Source organism: Bufo bufo, chromosome 3 (assembly GCF_905171765.1).
Source record: "Bufo bufo chromosome 3, aBufBuf1.1, whole genome shotgun sequence".
NCBI classification, from domain to species: domain Eukaryota; kingdom Metazoa; phylum Chordata; class Amphibia; order Anura; family Bufonidae; genus Bufo; species Bufo bufo.
This window is the reverse complement of record NC_053391.1, coordinates 676,346,834-676,371,417: the sequence shown is the minus strand read 5'-3', so window position 1 is coordinate 676,371,417 and position 24,584 is coordinate 676,346,834. Positions and strand designations below refer to the sequence as shown.

Below are 24,584 nucleotides of genomic sequence, written 5' to 3'. Positions count from 1 at the left end.
ACCTTTCACTTGGGAATCAACCTAATAACACACGGAGCTATTAGGGAATGTGAGAACAGGTTGTAATTTGTAGTCTACAAGAAGAAAAAGATCGTTCCACCACCAGGAGCAAAACAGTAACAATGCAGTTACATGACAAGAATCTGCATAACTAATCATATGCTAAATAATTTCAAGTCCAATTTATGTATGAGATAGCCAAGATGCTTGTCTATAAACTGATGGTAGTCTCACGTTCGAAGCTGTAGTAGATGGTGAGATATGGAACCTGAAAGTCAAGAGTTCAAAACATTGTCACCCTTTTGCTCGTGAGTGTATTAGTATTTATATTATATATTCCATATAAGTGGGAGCTTATTACATATGTACAATATTAATATATATGCATTAATACTGTGAGCTCCCCCTGGTGGTGACTGTTGGCTGACAGAATATTGATCATTTTATAAAGGGAAGCTCTGTAGTAAAATCAGAGCTTTGACAACATATTATGATATACATTGAAAATAATCCACAAATAATTTTGGACCTAAAAGTGACATTTCATTGATGTACAGTATAATTCAATAACATGTTATACTTACGAGGGACACATGAGCCAAACTTATCAGGAAACTCAGATATCAAGTCGTCATTGATCCGGTCTTTCATAGGACCAAGAATAATGACCGGCCTGGTGTAATTAACTGCAGAGAGATGACATCAATCTATTATATTCCTCTCATTTACACCATAATCTGTACATCATAGGTCAGAATCAAGATATCTGGAGGTTTTTTCAGGGAAGTCCTTAAAGCGGTTGCCCCACGAAAACTATTCTATATTTTTTAAACCAGCATCTGGATCTGAATACTTTTGTAATTGCGTGTAATTCGAAATTTTGTATAGCCACTGAGTTATTCTATAAAATCTATCTGCATAGCGCCACCTGCTGTTTCTTCTTTATCTTATTTCTCCGTCCACCTCACTGAGGTGGTCGTACATGCTCAGTTCCATCCTTCGACTGCCACCAACCATATCTACTATTAGAAGCTGTGACAGATGGACCAGCAGCAAGCCTCCTGAGATGCCAGCCTGAAATAAACCTAACAGAGCAACTGGAGAAATGAATGGGGATATCTCTGGATCCATGTGAGGTACAGGGCTGGTTCTAGCTTTTAAGGAAAGAGATTATCATGTACTAAATGTACTATATTAATCACTAGGTAACCCCTTTAATTCAGAAGTATGTACGATTGATGCACAGAACACCAAAGTGACTGGATGCATGAAACGCCAAGCAGAGAATCCCTATGTCATGCTCCGCCCTTGCCCTACATCTTTGTAGATGATTAGATGCTGGATTAAAAGAATTTCAACAAGAAATATATAAGAAAATGCCAATTATCTGGATAGTCCAGGTCTCCTGCTGGACTGGTAAACATGGAAACAACATTAGCAATGGGTTTGGACTGTCAGCTGCTAAACGGTAAAAGTACTCGACTGATTCTGGATCACGTCTTGGGTTGTGTTCACAATGGACTCCATTGACTTATTAATGGGTCTGTTGGGGTTCCACAGTGGTGCCTGCCTTCTTGCAGCGTGACCTATGCTTGCTATTAGATGTGACGTACCAAAGTCTCTGACAGCAGTGTGAGCAGAGCCCTGTTTGTCAGAATTACCAGTATGAACCTCAATGCCAGATTGTTGCCTCCTTGCTGCACAGCCAATAGAACTTTTTGAAATTAAGAAGTCTACAACGCATATCGTTATATAGATCTTTAGAGGATATGGAAAGTCTGCGGGCAACTTACTCTCCTGCCTGGTCACTGGTTCATATGACAGAATATAGTCCTCTTGTCCTCCTGTTAAAGACAGAAAAAAACGCAAAATATCGTCAACGATAAAAGAAAGAGAATAAAAAAAAGCAAAAACACGAACACAGAAAGGGGAGGAACGTGACGGGTCCTGCAGGGCAGATTAAAGAAAAGAAGACTTATTGATCCTGTTCCACAAAGGAGCCAGCATCTTTCTTAATATATAATAGGAAGGATTGTGCGTAGAGAGACTTCACCGTTCAATGAGTCCGTACCTGTGTGAATCCTCCCCAGGAAACCTTCCTGTTTTGTTCTTAGTATTATGAGATAAGAAACATAAGACCAAAATGAGGCTGATAAAGACATATAAAGGAATTCTTCACATTGTGTGGAACAGAGAGTATAAGCCCCCGCTCCGTTGGATGAGGAGGGAATACGGGGGTAGGGTTGGTGCTTGTATGTCTTTCTGGTTCGAAACCTTCTCACTCGTAAGTCTAAAGATAACTATAAAAAAGTTCTTCACACCTTCCAACATTTTAATAGACATTGCTTGTTAACCAGCTGTTAAGTTTGGTCTCCTCTGTGCATTTATGGCATGTGTATAGCATAAGCCATAAATGTCCAATAGGTGAGGGTCCCACCTCTGGGCTCCACTAGCATCTCAAGAACGGGGCCCTGGTGTAAATGAAGGGCACACTGCACATGCACGGTGCCCCCTCCAATCACGATATGGCTGAGACAGCGCGCATGGCTACTTTCGGAAATCCCATAGTGGTAAAAGAAGTGGTGGCCATGCATGGTCTTCTGTTCTGTTCTTGAGAAAGGAGAAGATCCCAGAGGTGGGACCCAAACCTATTAGATGTTTATGGCATATCCTATACTACAGCCACGGTGGAAAGTGACTATAAAAAGAGTGTCTGTTTCTCTCTTACACAGACATCACACAGATTTTGATGGGAACCGAATAATACCTCATTTCCCTCAGGATAGGTCATCAATATCTGATTGGTGGAGGTCCGACAACCCCCCTCCCCCGATCAGCTGTTTGAAGGGGGTCACAGCACTCTCATGACTGCTGCTGCCTCTCCATTGTACACCAAGCACAGCACCATACATTTTACAGTGGCTATACTTGGTATTGCAAGCCAAGGAGGAGGCCACTGTGATCACCCTAAGGCCTCCTGCACACGACCGTATGGTTTTGCGATTTTCCATTTTTTTCTTTCAGTAGTGTTTCCTTTTCCGTTCGGCCGTTTCGTTTTTTCCATTTGGTTTCCGTTTGTGATCCGTTTTTTTGCGGATCGCAAACGGGAACGGAAGCATACAATAATGTTTAAACAGTAAGTACATAAAAAAATTGGTCTGGGCATAAAATTTTCAATTGATGGTTTAGCAAAAACGGAACGGATACGGAAGTCATACGGATGCATTCAGTTTTTTTTGCGGAACCATTGACTTGAACGGAGCCACGGAACGTGATTTGAGGGCAATAATAGGACATGTTCTATCTTTGAACGGAAATACGGAAACGGAAGGCATATGGAGTACCTTCCGTTTTTTTTGCGGATCCATTGAAATGAATGGTTCCGTATACGGTCTGTATACGGAATCCAGAAAACGGAATGTAAACTGAAAAAAAAACGTTTGTGTGCAGGAGGTTCTAACACTGCAGCCCTTCCAACAGCTTGTAAGTGAGGTTCTGGGAGTCGGACCCACCTTAAAGGGATTCTGTCATCAGATTTTACCCCTATAACCTAAAGATATCCTCATGTCCGGACTAATAAGAAGAATCCTAAGCTGGCCTTATTAAACCTCACTGTAGCTCTATTTGCCAAAAAAACTGGTTTTTATAACCTGCCAATCACTCACTTAAGGTGCCCAAGGGGAGGTCCGTTAATACAGGGTGCCCGGCCGCACCCCTCGCCGTCCGGTGCCCAGCGCCGCCTTCCGTCTTCATCCTCTGCAATCCTCTCGTCCCTTTGCCAGATCCCGCGCCTGCGCACTAGACTCGGCCTGATGCGCCTGTGCGGACTCCTGGCAGCGGCTTCATTGAGCGAAGTGCGCATGCGCCGGCCTGATGTGCACTTCGCTCAACCCTAATATGACCTGCAGATTGGCCGAGCCTAGTGCGCAGGCGCGGGATCAGGCAAAGGGACGAGAGTATTGCAGAGGCGGCGCTGAGCTGTAGAAGGCGGCGCTGAAGACAGGGAAGGCGGCGATGAAGACGGAAGGCGGCGATGAAGACGGAAGGCGGCGCTGGGCACTGGACGGCGAGGGGTGCGGCCGGGCACCCTGTATTAACGGACCTCCCCTTGGGCACCTTAAGTAAGTGATTGGCAGGTTATAAAAACCTGTTTTTTGGACAAATAGAGCTACAGTGAGGTTTAATAAGGCCAGCTTAGGATTCTTCTTATTAGTCCGGACATGAGGATATCTTTAGGTTATAGGGGTAAAATCTGATGACAGAATCCCTTTAAGTCCAGTAAAACCCCTTTAATTAAGCATTTGATAAATATCTGTGCAGGGAAAACTTGGAAGGAGGTGCAGTGCTAAACCAGTGTTGTGGTCCTTCCATTCTCAGGATTGGTAGTGGTCCCATGATCTTTAAGGGATGACTTATCCTAGGGATATAATGGCTATCCTTTGCAGCATAGTAGCTCTTGAGGGCGTGTCCATTACAGTTTGATTTGTTTAAAGGGGTTTTCTACCTTTTACATATTGATGACCTACCCACTGGACATCAATATCATACAGGTGGGGGTCCGACAGCGAGCATCTCCATTGATCAGCTGTTTGTGGCATTAGCTGGCATTGCAAACGTAACAGTGGATGGAGCTCGAAGCAGAAAGCTCTGTGCAATGTACAGTGGCCATGCTGGCATACTGCAGGTCACCTCCCATTCAACTGGATCTAACCCAACCCAGTCACTACACAGTGGACGGAGTCTTCTGCTTCTGGCTCCGCCAACTCTGACGGCTGCCATAAACAGCTGTATGGTGAAGGTGTCAGACCCCAACCGATCTGATACTGATGATCTAACCAGAGGATAGGTTATCAGCATCTAAAAGGTAGAAAACCCCTTTAAGCTATAAACTGGACCCCACTTTCAACTGCCTTGAACCACCATTATGATTTTAGATCCTGTGGTGACCAATTTCATAATGTATTTTCATGGAGGGAGGGGTTCTGTCTTTCTGACTTGATAAATGACATAATTCTAGCTGCCTACAGTCACCACTAGGGGGAGCCCTCTGGATTTGGGTAATGAACTCAGTGGTGGCTGTACAAATTTGTAAGCTGTGAGGTTTCCTCAATAATGGCTGCATGTGTGACAGCTATTAGCAGAAGCAGTTGAGTGCCAAGCCTCCTCACGCCCCCTCCAACGCAGACCACATGGTGATTTTTCTCTTCTATGCAGACGTGACCCTCTATAATAACCGCCTGAAATCTATAACCATCTCTCTTACATATTAAACTGAAGCCGTAGCTGCGGGAGACAGACATTTCTGGCACAATCAAGAGTCCTTGAACTGATGTGTGACAATATTTCCTCCAGCCCGTCAACCTTTTTATCTAGATCATTCCGTCTTGTTTTGACCTTGCTGCTGTTTACTGGGCCAGACCATGAAAGGAGAAATACTCCGCAGCATTTATGTGCCTATAAACATTCGGTGGGACGAGGCATTCAATCAGACAGGGCAGAATTTAATTTCTCTCTGAATATTTTCATCACTTCATATAAGTCATCGCATATATCTCTCCCTGTCCAGCCCAACGAACAGCGCCCGGACTGACACAGACCCTGCTAGACTGTTCCTTGGCTTCTCCTTACTTTAGGAAAACCTCATGTACGTCTATATGACTATTTTAGAAGATTAAAGGGATTGTACAGGATTTTAAAAAAGCTTATACCTGTTTTCTTTAAAAACAGCGCCACACCTGTCCAGGGGTTGTGTGTGGTAGTGCAGTTTGGCAGAACTACAGTACCGCACAATTGCAAACAACCTGTAAACAGGCGTGGTGCTGTTTCTGGGAGAAAGCTGACATTTCTAATCCTGGAAACCATCAAAGGATCCCTAAAATGTTGATATTGATATCAATATCACATCACTGGGGGTCCGACACCTGGCATCCCCACAGATCAGCTGTTCAGGAGTATCTCTGGCATTGGAGCTACACGGCTCCTTCTGTTGTGTAGTGGGCAGAGCTGGTTACTGCGGCACTGCTCCCACTGATGTGAATGGGGGCAGTGCTGCAGTAACCAGCTCCATCTATTACGCAATGGATGGAACCGCGTAGTTCCAGTGCCTATTTCTGTTGCCAGAGCTACCGCAGAACAGTTTCAGCAGAGCTAGTCACCTCTGGTCGCTCCATACGACAGGTATTCCAAGATGGGAATACCATGTTGAGGTCCCATACATAAAAGTTGACCACTTGATTTTGGCGGGACCAGATGACTATCTTATGTGTTTGGCCGTCCACCCAAATTTCCCGATGTTGGGGGCAAGAAGGATCAGGTATGTTGATTTGTAACCAATGCTTTTGTTTTTGGAGAAATAAGCCGCCACCACAGCAGCTTACTTCCTTCTCCCTGTGAAACCACATCCACACACAGTCGAGCCAAGCATGCAATTGTGGGGGAAAGGTTTCACAGAGATAGCTGTCGGTTAAACAAGCATTCAGCTGACACATATCTTAAGTATATAGCCAACTTTAGAGTCTCGGCAGCCAGAGGAAGAAGCAATTATGTCTACCCTAGGATCTGAAATAAATCTATTGGTGGGAGGTGTCGACCCTTAGGAAAGTCCTACAAACTCTGGAGTTTAGATTTAGGAATTTAATGTATTGCAATTCCCCTATATATTTCTATTGTTCGAATAGTTCACTTTATGAGCAGAAATGGACCTAAAATTCACGTAATCTGTCAGCAGAATACTGGCTCCTGACTACGACTACCTTGTCAGCCCCATCAGCAGGCACTGGATATTTATATTTATTTTGCCTGATATCTGCTGATGAATGGAAGACAACAGTGGAGCTACCTATTTAGACTGTATCTACTGGTGGTGGTACTTTTGACAGTTCTTCATGGATTGAGGTTGTCCATGAATTTTGACAGTTCTTCATGGAAGAAGGTTGTTCATGAAAACATGAGTATGACAGATGCCCCATTTTTAGCCACATTCAGGACAGAAGACAACTTCCTTTGACCCTGGAGACCAGGTGGAATACAATGGCCACCAGAATGACAACAGCACTACACAATGTGCTGGCTATCAGAGAAGGGGACCAATTACACTGCAGGGTTCGGCCCAACTTTGATTTTAAAATGGCAGTGATAGGACCTATGGTGATTTTACCCATCATAGCGAAATATGCTATGAAGGCCTTGCCCTCACTGCTGATAGTTCCTCTATGCAGTAGATGGGGAATAAAAGTATGAAAAATGAACACATCTTAGAGAAACCTCCGCCTGTCCCAATCTCCCGTGTGTCATTGAGGGAAATAAATTCCAATTTTACAAACCCATTTTTCCCTCCCTAGGGCCTTGCTCCACCTCTTACTGAAATATTTTGCAGTTAATTGAAAAACGAAAACTTGACCCATTTTCTAGCAGGATGAAAGCTTGCCGCTTCTACCAAGATCCCAGGAGAGGCATTGTAAGAAGCTTATATTTCTGACAATATAAGTTAAACTTGGTAATATTTTTTTTTAAATGACCTGTCCGCGGGACATCTGACGTAGATTGGTGATGTTTTTGTTTTTTTTGTATCTCGAAATATTAGTCAAAAGGGGGAAATTAGAGGCAGGTAGGACTAGCCTCAGCAGTTCAGTCATTAAAGGCAACCTGTCATCAGATCTGGCACTATATAACGGTTCTCGTCAGACAGTTCCCATCGGTAATTTTTTTTCTTCTCATAGCCATTTTGAAGAAATGACCTTTTTAAAATGTACCTGAAATGCCCAAACTCCGTGACCTGGAATCAGTAGGGTGGCTCCATGCAACCGCTGAGTCATGGAGTCACCACTGCAAGCTTGTCCATCTAGCTCCGATTGACATTCCTCTAGCTTGGCCACATCATCCGAAGTCTCATGCATGGCCAAGCTAGCAGAATGCAAATCAGACTGAATAGGCGGGCTTATGGCTGTGACTCCATGACTTTGAAGAGGAGGGTCCAGTGCATTTCATCCTGCAGAGAAGAGGGTCCTAGTGCATTTTATCCTGCATTTTTAAGCAGCCACCTCTAGGGGATGCTCAGAGATGATTACAGCTTCAAATGCAGAAAATGGTAACTATGTAAACTCCTATGCACTGAGCTCCCCCTAGTGGTGGCTGCAGGCAGTCAGCTTTGTAATAGATAGGAATCAGGAGATTTGTTGGTGCATTTATGCCAGTTGTTGGGTGTGAATACACTGAGAAATATGATTTTCAGAATGAGTGCCAAATTTTTGAAGCACCAGTTCCAAGTTTTACAACATAGTAGTCTGATAAAGTGGGTGACTAATTTTTACAACATTTTTTTTAAATTAACATTTCTTCTGCTTAATAAATAAGACTATAAATTTGTCAGCAATACAGGGCATTGCTTGGGAGTGTTTGCCGAATGCATACTGGGAAACTGGTGGTGCATAGGGATTCATACCCCATACTAAGTTTTACTATAGGGCCCTATGAGAATGGTGTTCTTAAAGGGGTTGTTAAGAATTCTAAAAAGTTTCCTTGCTTTGTCCCAGAGACAAGCAGAAGTAGCAGTCGCTACTGGGCCCTGGAGCCTAAAGGAGTCCTTCTTCAACATAAGAAGGCATATGGTGGTTGAGGGGCCCTTACATATTTTGTCTTGAGCCCAGGAGCACTAATTTATGTCTTTCATGATAGTTTATAGTTACTGGGATGTGGAACCATGACAAGTCTTTGTTATCTAGTTTACAAAACCCTATTTCTATCTTCCCTATTAGGGATTTGTGGGTTAAAAAAAGTGGGTTCCCTCAAATCAGGCCCTATATCAGTCTCCATCTCTGGAGGACTCAGCACGTCCATGCATTACAAGGATAGTCCATTGTTTTTAATGGACACTATGTAATGCTTCGTTTCTCCTGTGGTGGCGCTGCAGGGGAATTTAATACTTTAACATTAGGTTGTCCCATAGATTATAACTACAGGACAACCTGTGACCAGCTGATTTTTAAAAGACCTGTTAAAAAAATGGATTGTCCAAAGTGGATAACCCCTTCAACGCTTTCATGGATTGGATTACTTGTCACTGGCTACATCACTGGTCGTCATCTGTCATTCCATTGGCTACAATATCAAAAATGGTGGATGGAAAACATATATTGTCCCACAGACAAAAGTTCTCTCAGGTCCTGACAACACCAAATTTTTGGCACAAAATATTGGTGTAAAGTACGTAGGCCCGAGAAGAAGTGTCAAACATGTCCATCAAGGGCACCTCTCATACATTTGGCGAGATTTCCTCCTGTCTAGTCTAGTTTTCTTCCGTCTTAACGTTACGGCACTATTAATTACTGTCACAGTATTTCACATTCTCTGCGCAGCATCTATGAAGAGTTACCACTCGTATTTATTGAAGCGTGGGATTATTTTCGGCTTTCGTGTTGGTTTTTCGTCTTGATGCATCTTCTGTCACATCCACCTTGACAAATAATAGTTCTGATTGTCTTAAAGTAAAGGCTGCTGAGTCGCGAGTTTTGTGATTTTTACCTATAGAAATATTACGTCTGATATAAGCGGATCTGGCAGCAATTCTGCTTAATAATCAGCATCCATCTAGTCAGCCATATTAGTCAGATGCAAAGCCCAAGGTTAATGGCCACTTGCGTCAATCAATCTCCTGATTTTTATACATAATATATATATTTTTTTCTTTATCATACCTCCCAACTGTGCCGGATCTGGATGTAAAGTCCTCGATTTCGGCTGCTGTCCCGTAGTCCAGGGACAGCTGAGGTTCGTCACAATTTCAAGTGTATCAGCATCCTGAGTACACTGATACAGTTGAGTGAAGCCCAGCTCAGTAGGCACAATGATACCACGCCTCTCACCTGCTGCTGGGGCAGGCATTATGTATTCTGTTCATGGGGGAATGGGACTAGGTAAGTATTACTTTTATTAACACTACACTATCTTCACTATTGTGAGAGAGCACTAAGGGGGCAGCATTACTGTAAGGGGGCTGTTAAGAGAGCATATCTACTGTGTGGAGGCACTAAGGGAGGATTAATACTGTGTGGGGGCACTAAAGGGGGCATCAGTACGGTGAAGGGGCAATAAGGGAACATTCTACTGTGAAGGGCACTCTAAGGGGGCATAGCTACTGTGTGGAGGCACTAAATGAGCATTAATACTGTATGGGGGCACTAAGTGTGCATCACTACTGTGAAGGGCATTAAGGGAGCATTCTATTGTGAAGAGGACTCTAAGAGGGCATTCTACTGTGGAGGGGATTCTAAGGGGGCATAGCTACTCTGTGGAGTACTGCAGGAATGGGTGTGTATAGATATGCATTGGGCAGAGCTAGTAGCATGGCTTTTCAAAAAAGGAAGTATGCTTTATCAGTGTAGTTGACCACTATCTGCACAGTAGAATGGTATGACCCATGGTCCTGTGTAATGCATCCATGGCTAACTGAATAGAACTAAAAATAGGATACACTGCTGAGGCCATTCATTGCAGTCAGGCCTACACAGTCAGGCCATTTATTTGTCAGGCCTACACAGCCTGACAAATGTTCCTTCACTTCCACAAGAAAGCTTGAGTACATTCCAGAAACAAACTCGGTTGAGCACCACGGCCCCTTCAAAATTCTGATCGGTGGGAGTGCAGGGAGTTTCAGCCCCACCAATCTGATATTGATGACCAATCCTGAGGATAGGTCATCAATAGTTAAGTCATGGACAACCCCTTTAAAGTCCCAGAAAATCCCTTGGAAAAAAAGCAACTGCAATACCAGAGAAAGCCCATAAACAACAGTTGGCAAACCCTTTAAACGTACCTACCACCCCACACACAATCTCCACTCTGCCAATGATAACCTCCTCAAGTCACTTCCAAACAGTCTCTGAGACAAGTCTTCTCTGGTGCTTCTCCTCTCTTCCTCGATCCATCTGACGTTCTTCAAACCTTCTGCCACTCACTAAAATCCTATTCCAACAAGCATACCAGCTGGCCAAAAATATCCCGCACAATGGTATTCCAACACCACCTCCACCTGACGTGTTTAGAGCGGTCTTCTCCTTTCTCTATCCTCTTTACCTAGGCATTATCCCATATACATGCACTATGAAGCGGATGACGCTATAATAATAATAATAATGATAGAAGTATTCCTTCTAGAATAATGTTGTTGATATTTGTGTAAAGAAGAATGCTTCAGGGTAGGATCAGGAGAAGTGAAGCGGTCCTATCATTGGCTTCTGTGTGCGGTATCTTGGCACATCAGGAGCGGTGGAATGATAATGCTCTGGACACCTGCTATTTCCAATCAGCGGCCTGCTGTCTCAAGAGTCGACTCGATTTTTGAGAAAGTCTAATACTCAGCTCTTTATTTCAGCACTAAACACACTTTTATTTCGCTACTTTGCCTTTTTATTTTGATGTGACATCAATTCAATTGGCCTTTGAACCGTAGGAGGCTTAGAAAGAATCGTCGAAGACGTCCCAGGAAATGACTGTTCTAGCTGGGCTGATATAAGAATACAATGTACAATGCAGTTAAAGGGCGACTCCACACTCCATCAGTCACCATTGTACGCTGTAGGATTAAGATATTTTAAAGAATGACCATGACTGGGCTAAGTCCACCAGAGAACAGGAGCAGCTTGTACTTACTATAAGCTTCTTACCCCTAAAACCAGTCCGGATTAAGAGGTATGTTCACCTAAACCTTTCACTCAATGGGTTGTCCCATATTGACATTTAGGACACATCCGCAGGATATGCCATAAATGTCCGATAGGTGCAGGACCTACAGCCATCTCAAGAAAGGGGCCCAGCCAAGGAAGTTCCAAAAACAGCCGACTCCGCTTATTCCTCTTTCCCCGCTGAGATCACATGTGGGCTTGGCTGGACCCACAATGCATATGTATGGGGGAATCGGGAGGTATAGCTGTCAGCCGAATAGTGTGTTAGGCCATCTTTACTCTTAAAGGGAACCTGTCATCTGGTTTTCAACTACTAAACAACCAGCATGCCAGGGTTTAGGTTCCCAAACCTGCCCATATCACACCTATCTGTCCCCGCATAGATTAGTAAATGAACATTGAAGTTTCCAGGAGGAGAGTCCTAGACTCTTCTCCAGGGTTATCAAGCACATGTGCATTGTGCTGATGAAGCCAAGGCTGATATACTGTACTTCACTGTGCATGTGCTTGATGTGCAGAGCATGCACAGTGAAGCGAGGTGTGCAGTCCTCAGAGCTGTTGGCGCATTTGCCCGATGCTGCAGAAGAAGAGACCTGGACTCTTCTCCCAGTTAGTTTGATTTTCATTTACTATCATTTTTGAGAACGGATGGGTTTGATATTGGTAGATTTGGGACCTTAAAACCTAACGACATAATCGAACCCTCCAAACCAGGTGACAGGTTCCCTTTAAGGAGTATTTCAGTGGGGAGTGGGCAAATAATCTAATGGAGGAAAGTACTGGACATTTTGAAATCCAACACACCAGATCCTTCTTTTTTTTTGCCATCATGGGCTATCCCAATACACATTAAACCGTCGGTCATTACCTGATCTCCTGCTAAGCCCACCATGCATATAGTAACACATACAATTAAAGGGTTTACTTTCGAAATACACTTCTCGGACATTAGTTGTCATCAACCTTACAAAAGCGTAGTAACAAAGAATGAAGAAGCGGCATCAGAAGACAAGCACGTAGCTCTAGGGACAGTATGGAAGTCTATCAGAAGTTCATGCATTGACAGCACAGATCATTTCAGCATTCAATAGTGGGCAACAAATACAAAAAATCTCGTCTGTGCATGCTGGGAGATGGGGTGGGGGTGGGGCTTTGGGAAACAAAGGAAATGGATAAAATTTGCAAAAAATAAAAATAAAATATAAGAAATGGGGTGGGTTGGGGAAGGGGACAAGATTTGAATGTTGTAGTGACCATTCCTGGGAACTTACTCAGAGCCTTTGTTCCATAACCGTCGTCACCTAATCCGAAGCTGTCCTGCCCAGCAGTACCCAGAGAGTGAGCAATGAGAGAGGAAGAGGAGGCGCAGAAGAGGAAGGAAGAAGTCAGTGGAGTTGAAATGAATACTACCATGACAGACCGTGCAGAACAACAACCTGGATCCATGCATTGTCCATTGAATTGAGCTTCATCATTTAGGGGACAATTGTGAGGGAGAGACCTTGAAGAATAATCCTGACCACCAAAGGTCAATACATCAGACATGGCAATGACCTAAGGCCTTCACACTGCTATATGGTATCTGGATGGTTTACCAAATCGTAAGCTTTAGGTGGAGATAACTGAGAAGGTGTCGAAAATACAGGAGGATGGGTCCAAAAGGATGGACTCACAACGTGAAGTGGAAACATACCTTATGGTTTAGTGGATATTTATCCAATTTGGTTGTTTCTATATAGACCCTTGGTGTTTAAAATATATAGGAAACCTAAAATGGGAAGATATCTTCATGCAAGATACAGAAATATCAGATGTCCTGGTGGAGAGTATGCACAGATCTCCATGAGAGAACGGAGGTCCAGCAGTGACAACCACCAGCCACATCTTCCTGAGCATATTAAGCACACTTTTTAGCAAAGAGTTCAGCTAAAATTAATTCTTTAGGCAATCTGGAAGGCTAACTATTCCATAATTGGAATTAAAATTTTCAGTCATGGTCTGTGGAGGCCCTGGACAAAATACATATGGAGTGGCCCTATTAGCAGGAGGGAAATGGAGTGTAGTGCTGTGGTGTTACTGCTAAATAATCACCTAATAATACTAAATGTTTCCCACAAAATGTGGGAAACATGCAGCAGGGTGAGGGTGGTTAGGGCTAATAAATGTTTCCTTGGGCCCACCAAAGGAGATGATTTTGAGGTCCTCCCTCTATACAGACCAAGGGCACGTCCCTTTATAATTCCATTGTAATAGATCTAATAGGTTATTTGTGATCATACCATGAGACCCCAAATAGTGACAAGTGATTGGCTCCAAAGACACCACTAAGCTGGGTTGTCTTCTGCTGGTTTCTGGGACCCATTATTGTGTCAGAGCCTGGGTCCACCAGAGGATCCTCTACTACTCTGTTTGGTTGGTAGGACCTTTGTGGAGGCTGTAGGACAATTTACCTCTGACAATGGCCCATGGCTTTATCATATTGTACATCGGTTTTGTGGTGTCACAGCCTAATCCTACCCATGATTCTATGAAACCTTAACCCAAATGAAAAGTGGGTTACCATCAAATTCTGGTCTGATCCAAAAAACATTGGCAAAACCCAATGCTGGTAATAAGAAGTGACTAGTTAGGCCATTATTCCATAAAAGTAGGTTAGGCATGCCAAGTCTATGATAGGTTCTTCCACCATCTATGTTCTTACAAGGTCAGTCTCTCTTTCAACCTGTCCCCAAGTGGAAGCAGCCATCTTCTGAAATAGGTCCAGTAAACTGAGGTACACCATGCCTCGTTTCTGAGCAATTGACTCGGCCTACAAAATGGCGGATGCTCCTACCTTTACAAAAGGTTATTTTGTGGGTTAAAAAGCTGGCGGATCCAGGGTGTATTGATGCAGAGGTCACAGTAGCAATGCCTATCCTGCCTATCGGTTCTGTATGCCTAGATGTGTGACAGGGTGAGAGGGAGGGATCGTGTCATGCGTGTCACCCGTTACTTTTTGTGCCACACGTGACATCATCTCCGAGGCGTCTACTTACGGTCAGGATCACTTGTTTCTTGTTCACTCTGCTCCTTGTTCTTGTAGAATGGGAACTTTCGTGAAAAGATGAAGTTCTTTTTACGCCTGTCATTGAATGACTGTGAAGGAGAGAAGGCATGGGGCAAAAACAGGGGCGTCTAATTCTTGTCACACTCATGCTGACAAAAATAGTGTGTAAATGTGGATACAACTACAGTGATCAAAGTATCTTCAGGAAAAACATACTAATTTTTTTTTTAAAAATGTAAAAAAAATTTAAGTCAATTAATTTTCAGTCCACAAAATACATTAAATCCATGATGCCCGCCAAAAGAGTTTTTGAGGCTAAGTCCCCCCAATTGTTCTTCTCCTTCCTATTATGATAATTATCTATCTGTGTAATAAAATGACATTAATCCGATATCTCATGGCCCTGAAATGTCAGTAAATTTCCTCCCATGGTCCTCAGGGACTGTAGTATAGATAACTTCTGGTTATGGAGCTCATCCATATGAGTCTACATGTCCCCAGTGCCCATGGGGCCAACACCCTTTCATGGGCATTACCTACAACTGCCTGGAGATCTATAGAGACGGTTATGGACAGTTTAGTGACTTTTCTATATTACCTACGTGTGTGTTACATGAAAAAGTTCAAATAATAAGGTTTTATATTCTATCTATCGCTCTCTCTCATATCTACAGTTACAAGAAAAAGTATGTAAACCCTTTGGAATGATATGGATTTCTGCACAAATTGGTCATAAAATGTGATCTGATCTTCATCTAAGTCACAACAATAGACAATCACAGTCTGCTTAAACTAATAACACACAAAGAATTAAATGTTACTATGTTTTTATTGAACACACCATGTAAACATTCACAGTGCAGGTGGAAAAAGTATGTAAACCCTTGGATTTAATAACTGGTTGAACCTCCTTTGGCAGCAATAACTTCAACCAAACGTTTCCTGTAGTTGTAGATCAGACGTGCACAACGGTCAGGAGTAATTCTTGACCATTCCTCTTTACAGAACTGTTTCAGTTCAGCAATATTCTTGGGATGTCTGGTGTGAATCGCTTTCTTGAGGTCATGCCACAGCATCTCAATCGGGTTGAGGTCAGGACTCTGACTGGGCCACGCCAGTAGGCGTATTTTCTTCTGTTTAAGTCATTCTGTTGTTGATTTACTTCTATTCTTTGGGTCGTTGTCCTGTTGCAACACCCATCTTCTGTTGAGCTTCAGCTGGTGGACAGATGGCCTTAGGTTCTCCTGCAAAATGTCTTGATAAACTTGGGAATTCATTTTTCCATCGATGATAGCAATCCGTCCAGGCGCTGACGCAGCAAAGCAGCCCCAAACCCTGATGCCCCCACCACCATACTTCACAGTTGGGATGAGGTTTTGATGTTGGTGTCCTGTGCCTCTTTTTCTCCACACATAGTATTGTGTGTTTCTTCCAAACAACTCAACTTTGGTTTCATCTGTCCACAGAATATTTTGCCAGTACTGCTGTGGAACATCCAGGTGCTCTTGTGCAAACTGTAAACGTGCAGCAATGTTTTTTTTGGACAGCAGTGGTTTCCTCTGTGGTATCCTTCCATGAAATCCATTCTTGTTTAATGTTTTACGTATCGTAGATTCGCTAACAGGGATGTTAGCATATGCCAGAGACTTTTGTAAGTCTTTAGCTGACACTCTAGGATTCTTCTTCACCTCATTGAGCAGTCTGCGCTGTGCTCTTGCAGTCATCTTTACAGGATGGCCACTCCTAGGGAGAGTAGCAGAAGTGCTGAACTTTCTCCATTTATAGACAATTTGTCTTACCGTGGACTGATGAACAGCAAGGTTTTTGGAGATACTTTTATAACCCTTTCCAGCTTTATGCAAGTCAACAATTCTTAATCGTAGGTCTTCTGAGAGCTCTTTTGTGCGAAGCATCATTCACATCAGGCAATGCTTCTTGTGAAAGCAAGTTTTTTATAGGGCAGGGCAGCTGTAACCAACACCTCCAATCTCAGCTCATTGATTGGACTCCAGTTGGCTGACACCTCACTCCAATTAGCTCTTGGAGATGTCATTAGTGTAGGGGTTCACATACTTTTCCCCCCTGCACTGTGAATGTTTACATGGTGTGTTCAATAAAAACATGGTAACATTTAATTCTTTGTGTGTTATTAGTTTAAGCAGACTGTGATTGTCTTTTGTTGTGACTTAGATGAAGATCAGATCACATTTTATGACCAATTTGTGCAGAAATCCATATCATTCCAAAGGGTTCACATACTTTTTCTTGCTACTGTATCTATCTCTCTATCTACCTCTCTATCCATCCATGTAATGCAAAAACAGACTTTCTCCTCCATAACAACCAATGAGCGCACAGCTTTTATTTTTCTAGAGTAGTATAAGGTCTTATTCACACATCCATGTCCATGAAGAAATCCATGATAAGATGGTCCTTGATTCATCTGTGAAAGAATCCATGTTTGGTCCGTGTGTCCATTTTTTGCTCTCCGTGTGTCATCCGTGTTCCATGGACACTGCAGAGCTAAAAGTTTTCAGAGCATCTCCTATAAATGGTCCATGAAACTCGGACGAAACACAGATGGCGTCCATGTTGGGTCTGTGTGAATACACACATTAAAATGAACGGGTACATCTGTCTGTGAATCACTGACGTGTAAATAAGGCTTAGGTGATGAAACATGAGCTCTGATTGGTTGCTGTGGGCGACAATGCCTGTTTTAATAATATCTTTATTGATAGGCAGCATGTAAAACAAGAAGTATTTCTCGCCCTATAGCCTGTACGAGCACACACCTAATGGCTGCCATATCACCGACATCTGACACATCTGCTCTATCACCGACATCTGACACGTCTGCCATATCACCGACATCTGACACGTCTGCTATATCACCGACATCTGACACGTCTGCCATATCACCGACATCTGACACGTCTGCCATATCACCGACATCTGACACGTCTGCCATATCACCGACATCTGACACGTCTAATCTATCACCGACATCTGACACATCTAATCTATCACCGACATCTGACACGTCTGCCATATCACCGACATCTAACATGTCTGCCATATCACCGACATCTGACACGTCTGCCATATCACTGACATCTGACACATCTAATCTATCACTGACATCTGACACGTCTGCCATATCACCGACATCTAACATGTCTGCCATATCACCGACATCTGACACGTCTGCTAAATCACTGACATCTGACACGTCTGCTCTATCACTGACATCTGACACGTCTGCCATATCACCGACATCTAACATGTCTGCCATATCACCGACATCTGACACATCTAATCTATCACCGACATCTGACACGTCTGCCATATCACCGACATCTGACACGTCTGCCATATCACCGACATCTAACATGTCTGCCATATCACCGACATCTGACACGTCTGCCATATCACCGACATCTGACACGTCTGCCATATCACCGACATCTGACACGTCTGCCATATCACCGACATCTGACACGTCTGCCATATCACCGACATCTGACACGTCTGCCATATCACCGACATCTGACACGTCTGCCATATCACCGACATCTGACACGTCTGCCATATCACCGACATCTGACACGTCTGCCATATCACCGACATCTGACACGTCTGCCATATCACCGACATCTGACACGTCTGCCATATCACAGACATCTGACACGTCTGCCATATCACCGACATCTGACACGTCTGCCATATCACCGACATCTGACACGTCTGCCATATCACCGACATCTGACACATCTAATCTATCACTGACATCTGACACGTCTGCTATATCACCGACATCTGACACGTCTGCCATATCACTGACATCTGACACGTCTGCTCTATCACCGATATCTGACACGTCTGCCATATCACCGACATCTGACACGTCTGCTATATCACCGACATCTGACACGTCTGCCATATCACCGACATCTAACATGTCTGCCATATCACCGACATCTGACACATCTAATATATCACTGACATCTGACACGTCTGCTCTATCACTGACATCTGACACGTCTGTCATATCACTGACATCTGACACGTCTGCTCTATCACTGACATCTGACATGTCTGCCATATCACCGACATCTGACACGTCTGCCATATCACCGACATCTGACACGTCTGCCATATCACCGACATCTGACACGTCTGCCATATCACCGACATCTGACACGTCTGCCATATCACCGACATCTGACACGTCTGCCATATCACCGACATCTGACACGTCTGCCATATCACCGACATCTGACACGTCTGCCATATCACCGACATCTGACACGTCTGCCATATCACCGACATCTGACACGTCTGCCATATCACCGACATCTGACACGTCTGCCATATCACCGACATCTGACACGTCTGCCATATCACTGACATCTGACACGTCTGCCATATCACCGACATCTGACACGTCTGCCATATCACCGACATCTGACACGTCTGCCATATCACCGACATCTAACATGTCTGCCATATCACCGACATCTGACACATCTAATCTATCACTGACATCTGACACGTCTGCTCTATCACCGACATCTGACACGTCTGCCATATCACCGACATCTGACACATCTAATCTATCACTGACATCTGACACGTCTGCCATATCACTGACATCTGACACGTCTGCCATATCACTGACATCTGACACGTCTGCCATATCACCGACATCTGACACGTCTGCTCTATCACCGACATCTGACACGTCTGCCATATCACCGACATCTGACACATCTAATCTATCACTGACATCTGACACGTCTGCTCTATCACTGACATCTGACACGTCTGCCATATCACTGACATCTGACACGTCTGCCATATCACTGACATCTGACACGTCTGCCATATCACTGACATCTGACACGTCTGCCATATCACCGACATCTGACACATCTGCCATATCACCGACATCTGACACATCTAATCTATCACTGACATCTGACACGTCTGCTATATCACCGACATCTGACACGTCTGCTATATCACCGACATCTAACACGTCTGCCATATCACCGACATCTGACACGTCTGCCATATCACCGACATCTGACACGTCTGCCATATCACCGACATCTGACACATCTAATCTATCACTGACATCTGACACGTCTGCCATATCACCGACATCTGACACGTCTGCCATATCACCGACATCTGACACGTCTGCCATATCACCGACATCTGACACGTCTGCCATATCACCGACATCTGACACATCTAATCTATCACCGACATCTGACACGTCTGCCATATCACCGACATCTGACACGTCTGCCATATCACCGACATCTGACACATCTAATCTATCACCGACATCTGACACGTCTGCTCTATCACTGACATCTGACACGTCTGCTCTATCACTGACATTTGACACGTCTGCTATATCACTGACATCTGACACGTCTGCTCTATCACTGACATCTGACACGTCTGCTCTATCACTGACATCTGACACGTCTGCCATATCACTGACATCTGACATGTCTGCTCTATCACTGACATCTGACACGTCTGCTCTATCACTGACATCTGACACGTCTGCTATATCACCGACATCTGACACGTCTGCTCTATCACTGACATCTGACACGTCTGCTCTATCACTGACATCTGACACGTCTGCTCTATCACTGACATCTGACACGTCTGCCATATCACCGACATCTGACACGTCTGCCATATCACTGACATCTGACACGTCTGCTCTATCACTGACATCTGACACGTCTGCCATATCACTGACATCTGACACGTCTGTCATATCACCGACATCTGACACGTCTGCTCTATCACTGACATCTGACACGTCTGCCATATCACTGACATCTGACACGTCTGTCATATCACCGACATCTGACACGTCTGCTCTATCACTGACATCTGACACGTCTGTGGGGCTCATTACTGTCACTTTATTGAAATGCTTCTCCTTCCAATTCTTTACATATTTTCTTCTTTTTGCCTTTCCTGTTACTTTGCATCGCTCAGAACAGCGTCCCCTCAACATGTACTTATTATATTGCTTCATGTGTAGTGTGCAGTATTTTTAGATTTTAATTTATTTGGCTGTAATCTAAAGAGCTCTACCTCCGAACCTCCATCCCCCCGTGAATATTCACCTCAGTACACAATATTCTTCTGCATCAGCGCGATGGAAAATATGTGGACAATTATCCCTAAGAAGTGTCTGCCTATCTATGTACAGTATCTCATACTTATCTACTGGGCTGTCTACGTGCAGTATCTCATATCTATGTATTTTTAAAATTTATTTTGCTCATTTATATAGCGCTGACATATTCTGCAGAGCTGTACAGACATTATCATCACTCGCTGGAGTATGAGAGGAAACCGGAGAACCGGGAAACCCACCCAAACACGAGGAGAACATACAAGCTCCATGCTGATGGTGACCTCGGTCAGATTCAAACCCAGGACCCCAGCGCTGCAAGAACCAGTGCTAACCATCTATCTATCTATTATCTATCTATTATCTATCTATCTATCTATTATCTATTATCTATCTATCTATCTATCTATCTCATTTCTATCTATCTCATATCTATCTATCTATCTATCTATCTATCTAATATCTATCTATCTTTTTCATATCTATCTCATATCTATCTATCTAATATCTATCTATCTATCTCATATCCATTATCTATCTACCTACCTATCTACCTATCAAATCAAATCAAATAAGCTTTATTGGCAGGACTAAATACATTTTAGCATTGCCAAAGCAAGTGGGAAACAATTGGGTAGGTTTGGGGGATGGGGACACGTCCAGGGTGGGGATATAGGAGTCCATGGTATGTCAGGCTCCTCTCAGTCTATGGCAGGCAGTAATATATTGTGCCACTATGGCTGCTGTGTTCTCCTCTTCCCCCAGCAGTATGGAGAGTCTCTCTTTCTCCTCCATGGGGATGAAGTCTGGGCAGAGATCAGTCAGTCTCCTGAGGTGAGAGTCCCTCACTGCTGAGTATTTGGGGCACCGCAGCAGGAAATGAGCCTCATCCTCCACGGCCTCCTGGTCGCACTGCTGGCACAGTCTGCTCTCCCTGGGCTCGTACCTCTATCGGTGACGCCCGGATTCAATGAGCAGGCTGTGGGCGCTCAGTCTGTATCGGCTCAAGATCTGTCGGTCTTTTGGATTGGGGAGTTTCTCCAGATATGGGGCCAGTTATCTACCTATCTATCTATCTATCTATCTATCTATCTATCTATCTATCTATCTATCTATCTATTATATCTATCTATCGATCTATCTATCTACTGTATCTTATATCTATCTATCTATCTATCTATCTATCTATCTATCTATCTATCTATTTATTTATCTATCTATTATCTATCTATCTATCTATCTATCTACTGTATCTTATATCTATCTATCTATTTATTTATCTATCTATCAAAAGAAGGAATTACATGTTCATAGAGTCACTAGTTTATGTCAGATGAAACTAATCTGACGCCTTCTGATAACTTTGTCTAATAACGAGACCCACACCTCTCCATAAAGTAAAGACTCCGGAGCTTTCACTTGTTCACTTTGTCACTGAAGTTTTATACCACTTTTACGTTTCAAGCATATCTGAACTGTAAAAAAAAAATCAACTTAAAAATGGCAACATAATTCAGATATATGGAGGCTAATTAACCCATTCACCTCTGACAAGTGTGACCTGCTTTTGTGGGGACTAGATAATTTCCTGACCTCTAAGAATAACGGCCGCATGCCTGAAATGTCACCCGCTTACCATTTGACCCCCTTGAAGAAGCAAGCAATATTCGGCTTTTGGGATCCATATAAATTTTTGGGGGTTTTGCTTCTTGCTCTTCCGGCAGGTGACAAGCCTTGGGGTATTTTATTGTGCTTACACAGGGGCAAAAAAGGGAGCTCCCTAGAGATCAAAGGGTATATCTATGGGGTCAAAGGGTACAGTATATCTTAGCGGTAAGATTGCGGGTATTAACCACAATGCGCATGTTGGCATTGGCAATCACTAGTTGGTGTTCTATAAGGGCACAGTGCAACAATGTAACTGATTAGAAGGCCATCACCAGCCAGCACATGATAAATGATACGTATCCTGTCATATTACTGTCACTTGCTAATTATCTGTTGTAATCAGCAGCTAAACTTTTTGCGAACCACTTTTTTATTGCTCCAATACAATTAAATAAGAAAAATTGAAGCACCTTTGCAAATAGACTGTTTTGTGTACACAGCTCCTAGGTTGACCTATGTGTCTCCATGGTTACAGACTACAAACAAACGGTGTAGTCTGATCCTGCAATTATACGTAAAGGTGGCCATATACCTTAAATAGCTTTTGGATGAAAGCTGCTGCCAGATACCTCTCTCCCCTCCAAACACCTTTGGCACCAGCTTATCTCCCACTAGAACGAAGGATCAGGCATGTCAACATCCAACATATAATAAAAAAAAAAAAATGTGGCGGGGAAAATATTCATAGTCTTTAAAGGGGTATTCTAGTTATAGAAAGTTAGCCCCTATCCACAGGAAAGAGCATAACTATCAGATCGGTGGGGGTCCTACTGCTTGGACTCCACCAATCACGACAATGAGGGTCCCGTACGCCAAGGAGCCCTCCTAAAACGAACAGAGCAGCTGCTCAGAAATGTGTTCCACTCCATTCATTTCTATGGTAGTTCCAGATATAGTGGAGCTTTGGCGCTCCCATAGAAATGAATGGAGCGGCGGCATGCTTTTATGACCAGCTGCTGAGTCCATTTTCTATGCTTGTTAGGACCCCCACCAATCTGATCGTTGTGGATAGGGGATAACTTTCTATAACTGGAATACCCCTTTAAAGTGTAAATGTCATATATATATATTTTTTTGCTAGTTTATTAGAGCTAGGCATATATACCTGTCTGCATTAATGTTCCCTGTCTCTTTCAATTGGTTCCTTAACAGACTGTTGCTAGGGCTTTTCTGTCTTCCCTTTAGTATAAACAGAAGACAGAGGGGCGGTCCTTTACACTGCATGCCTGCATCAAGTTTCAGAGTGAGGAGGCGTGTCTCTCAGTAATCCAATCTGATTGGCTGGCAGGAAGCTGCTGGCTACAGCAAGTGTGTATGGGAAGTGAGGGAAAGCAGTTTTGGCCTCAGAGAACTGGCAAAGGAGCCATCTTGAGAAGATCCTCATATTGTAGGGTTCAAAACAGCTGTAACTAAGGGAAAAACCTCAAGGAAAACAGTGGTAAGTGAGGAAACTAAATATTTATTGATGCATAATGCTGCAGTAGCAGTAACATATGCTAAACTTTTTAGATATTTGTCCCTGTTTGAGCTTACATTTTGAATGTTTTTAAAAAAATAAAATCTTGTATTAAATGATGTTTGGATTTTGGGGTTGTAATGTCCAATACTTCAAATATTAAATCAGAATTATAAGAGATCAGAGGTGAAGGAGTTAAAATAAATGAAGAATCAGCTGCAATTTGTCCCTGTTTGAGCTTACATTTTGAATGTTTTAAAAAAAAAAAAATCTTGTATTAAATGATGTTTGGATTTTGGGGCTTGTAATGTCCAATACTTCAAATATTAAATCAGAATTATAAGAGATCAGAGGTGAAGGAGTTAAAATAAATGAAGAATCAGCTGCAATGTAAAGTATGTCATGCCTGAAAAAACTAAAATAGTAATAAAATAAAAAAACATGCGGATGCAAAGCATGGCCCACAGAGCATGAATGAGAACCACAGTAAGGCCCATGGGATAATACACAGTGTATGAGGGGCGTGACTACAGTCGTAAGCGTGCATGCAACTGAGGATGG

General features: G+C 43.3%; 1 protein-coding gene across 2 annotated transcripts in view; it reads right to left on the bottom strand.

The window, feature by feature from the left end:
• Window positions 1-24,584, bottom strand: part of DLG2 (discs large MAGUK scaffold protein 2) — a 1,330,756-nt gene that overhangs the window by 7,824 nt on the left and 1,298,348 nt on the right. Inside the window, exons 21-24 of one of the 2 annotated variants that reach the window (XM_040426390.1) lie at window positions 15,796-15,800; window positions 14,065-14,081; window positions 1,794-1,841; window positions 585-686 (exon numbers count right to left, since the gene is read on the bottom strand). In XM_040426390.1, the coding sequence (XP_040282324.1) occupies window positions 585-686; window positions 1,794-1,841; window positions 14,065-14,081; window positions 15,796-15,800 (172 nt within the window). Of the gene's footprint in view, window positions 1-584; window positions 687-1,793; window positions 1,845-14,064; window positions 14,082-14,713; window positions 14,814-15,795; window positions 15,801-24,584 lie in introns of both variants that reach the window. The other variant, XM_040426389.1, reaches the window with a different exon arrangement.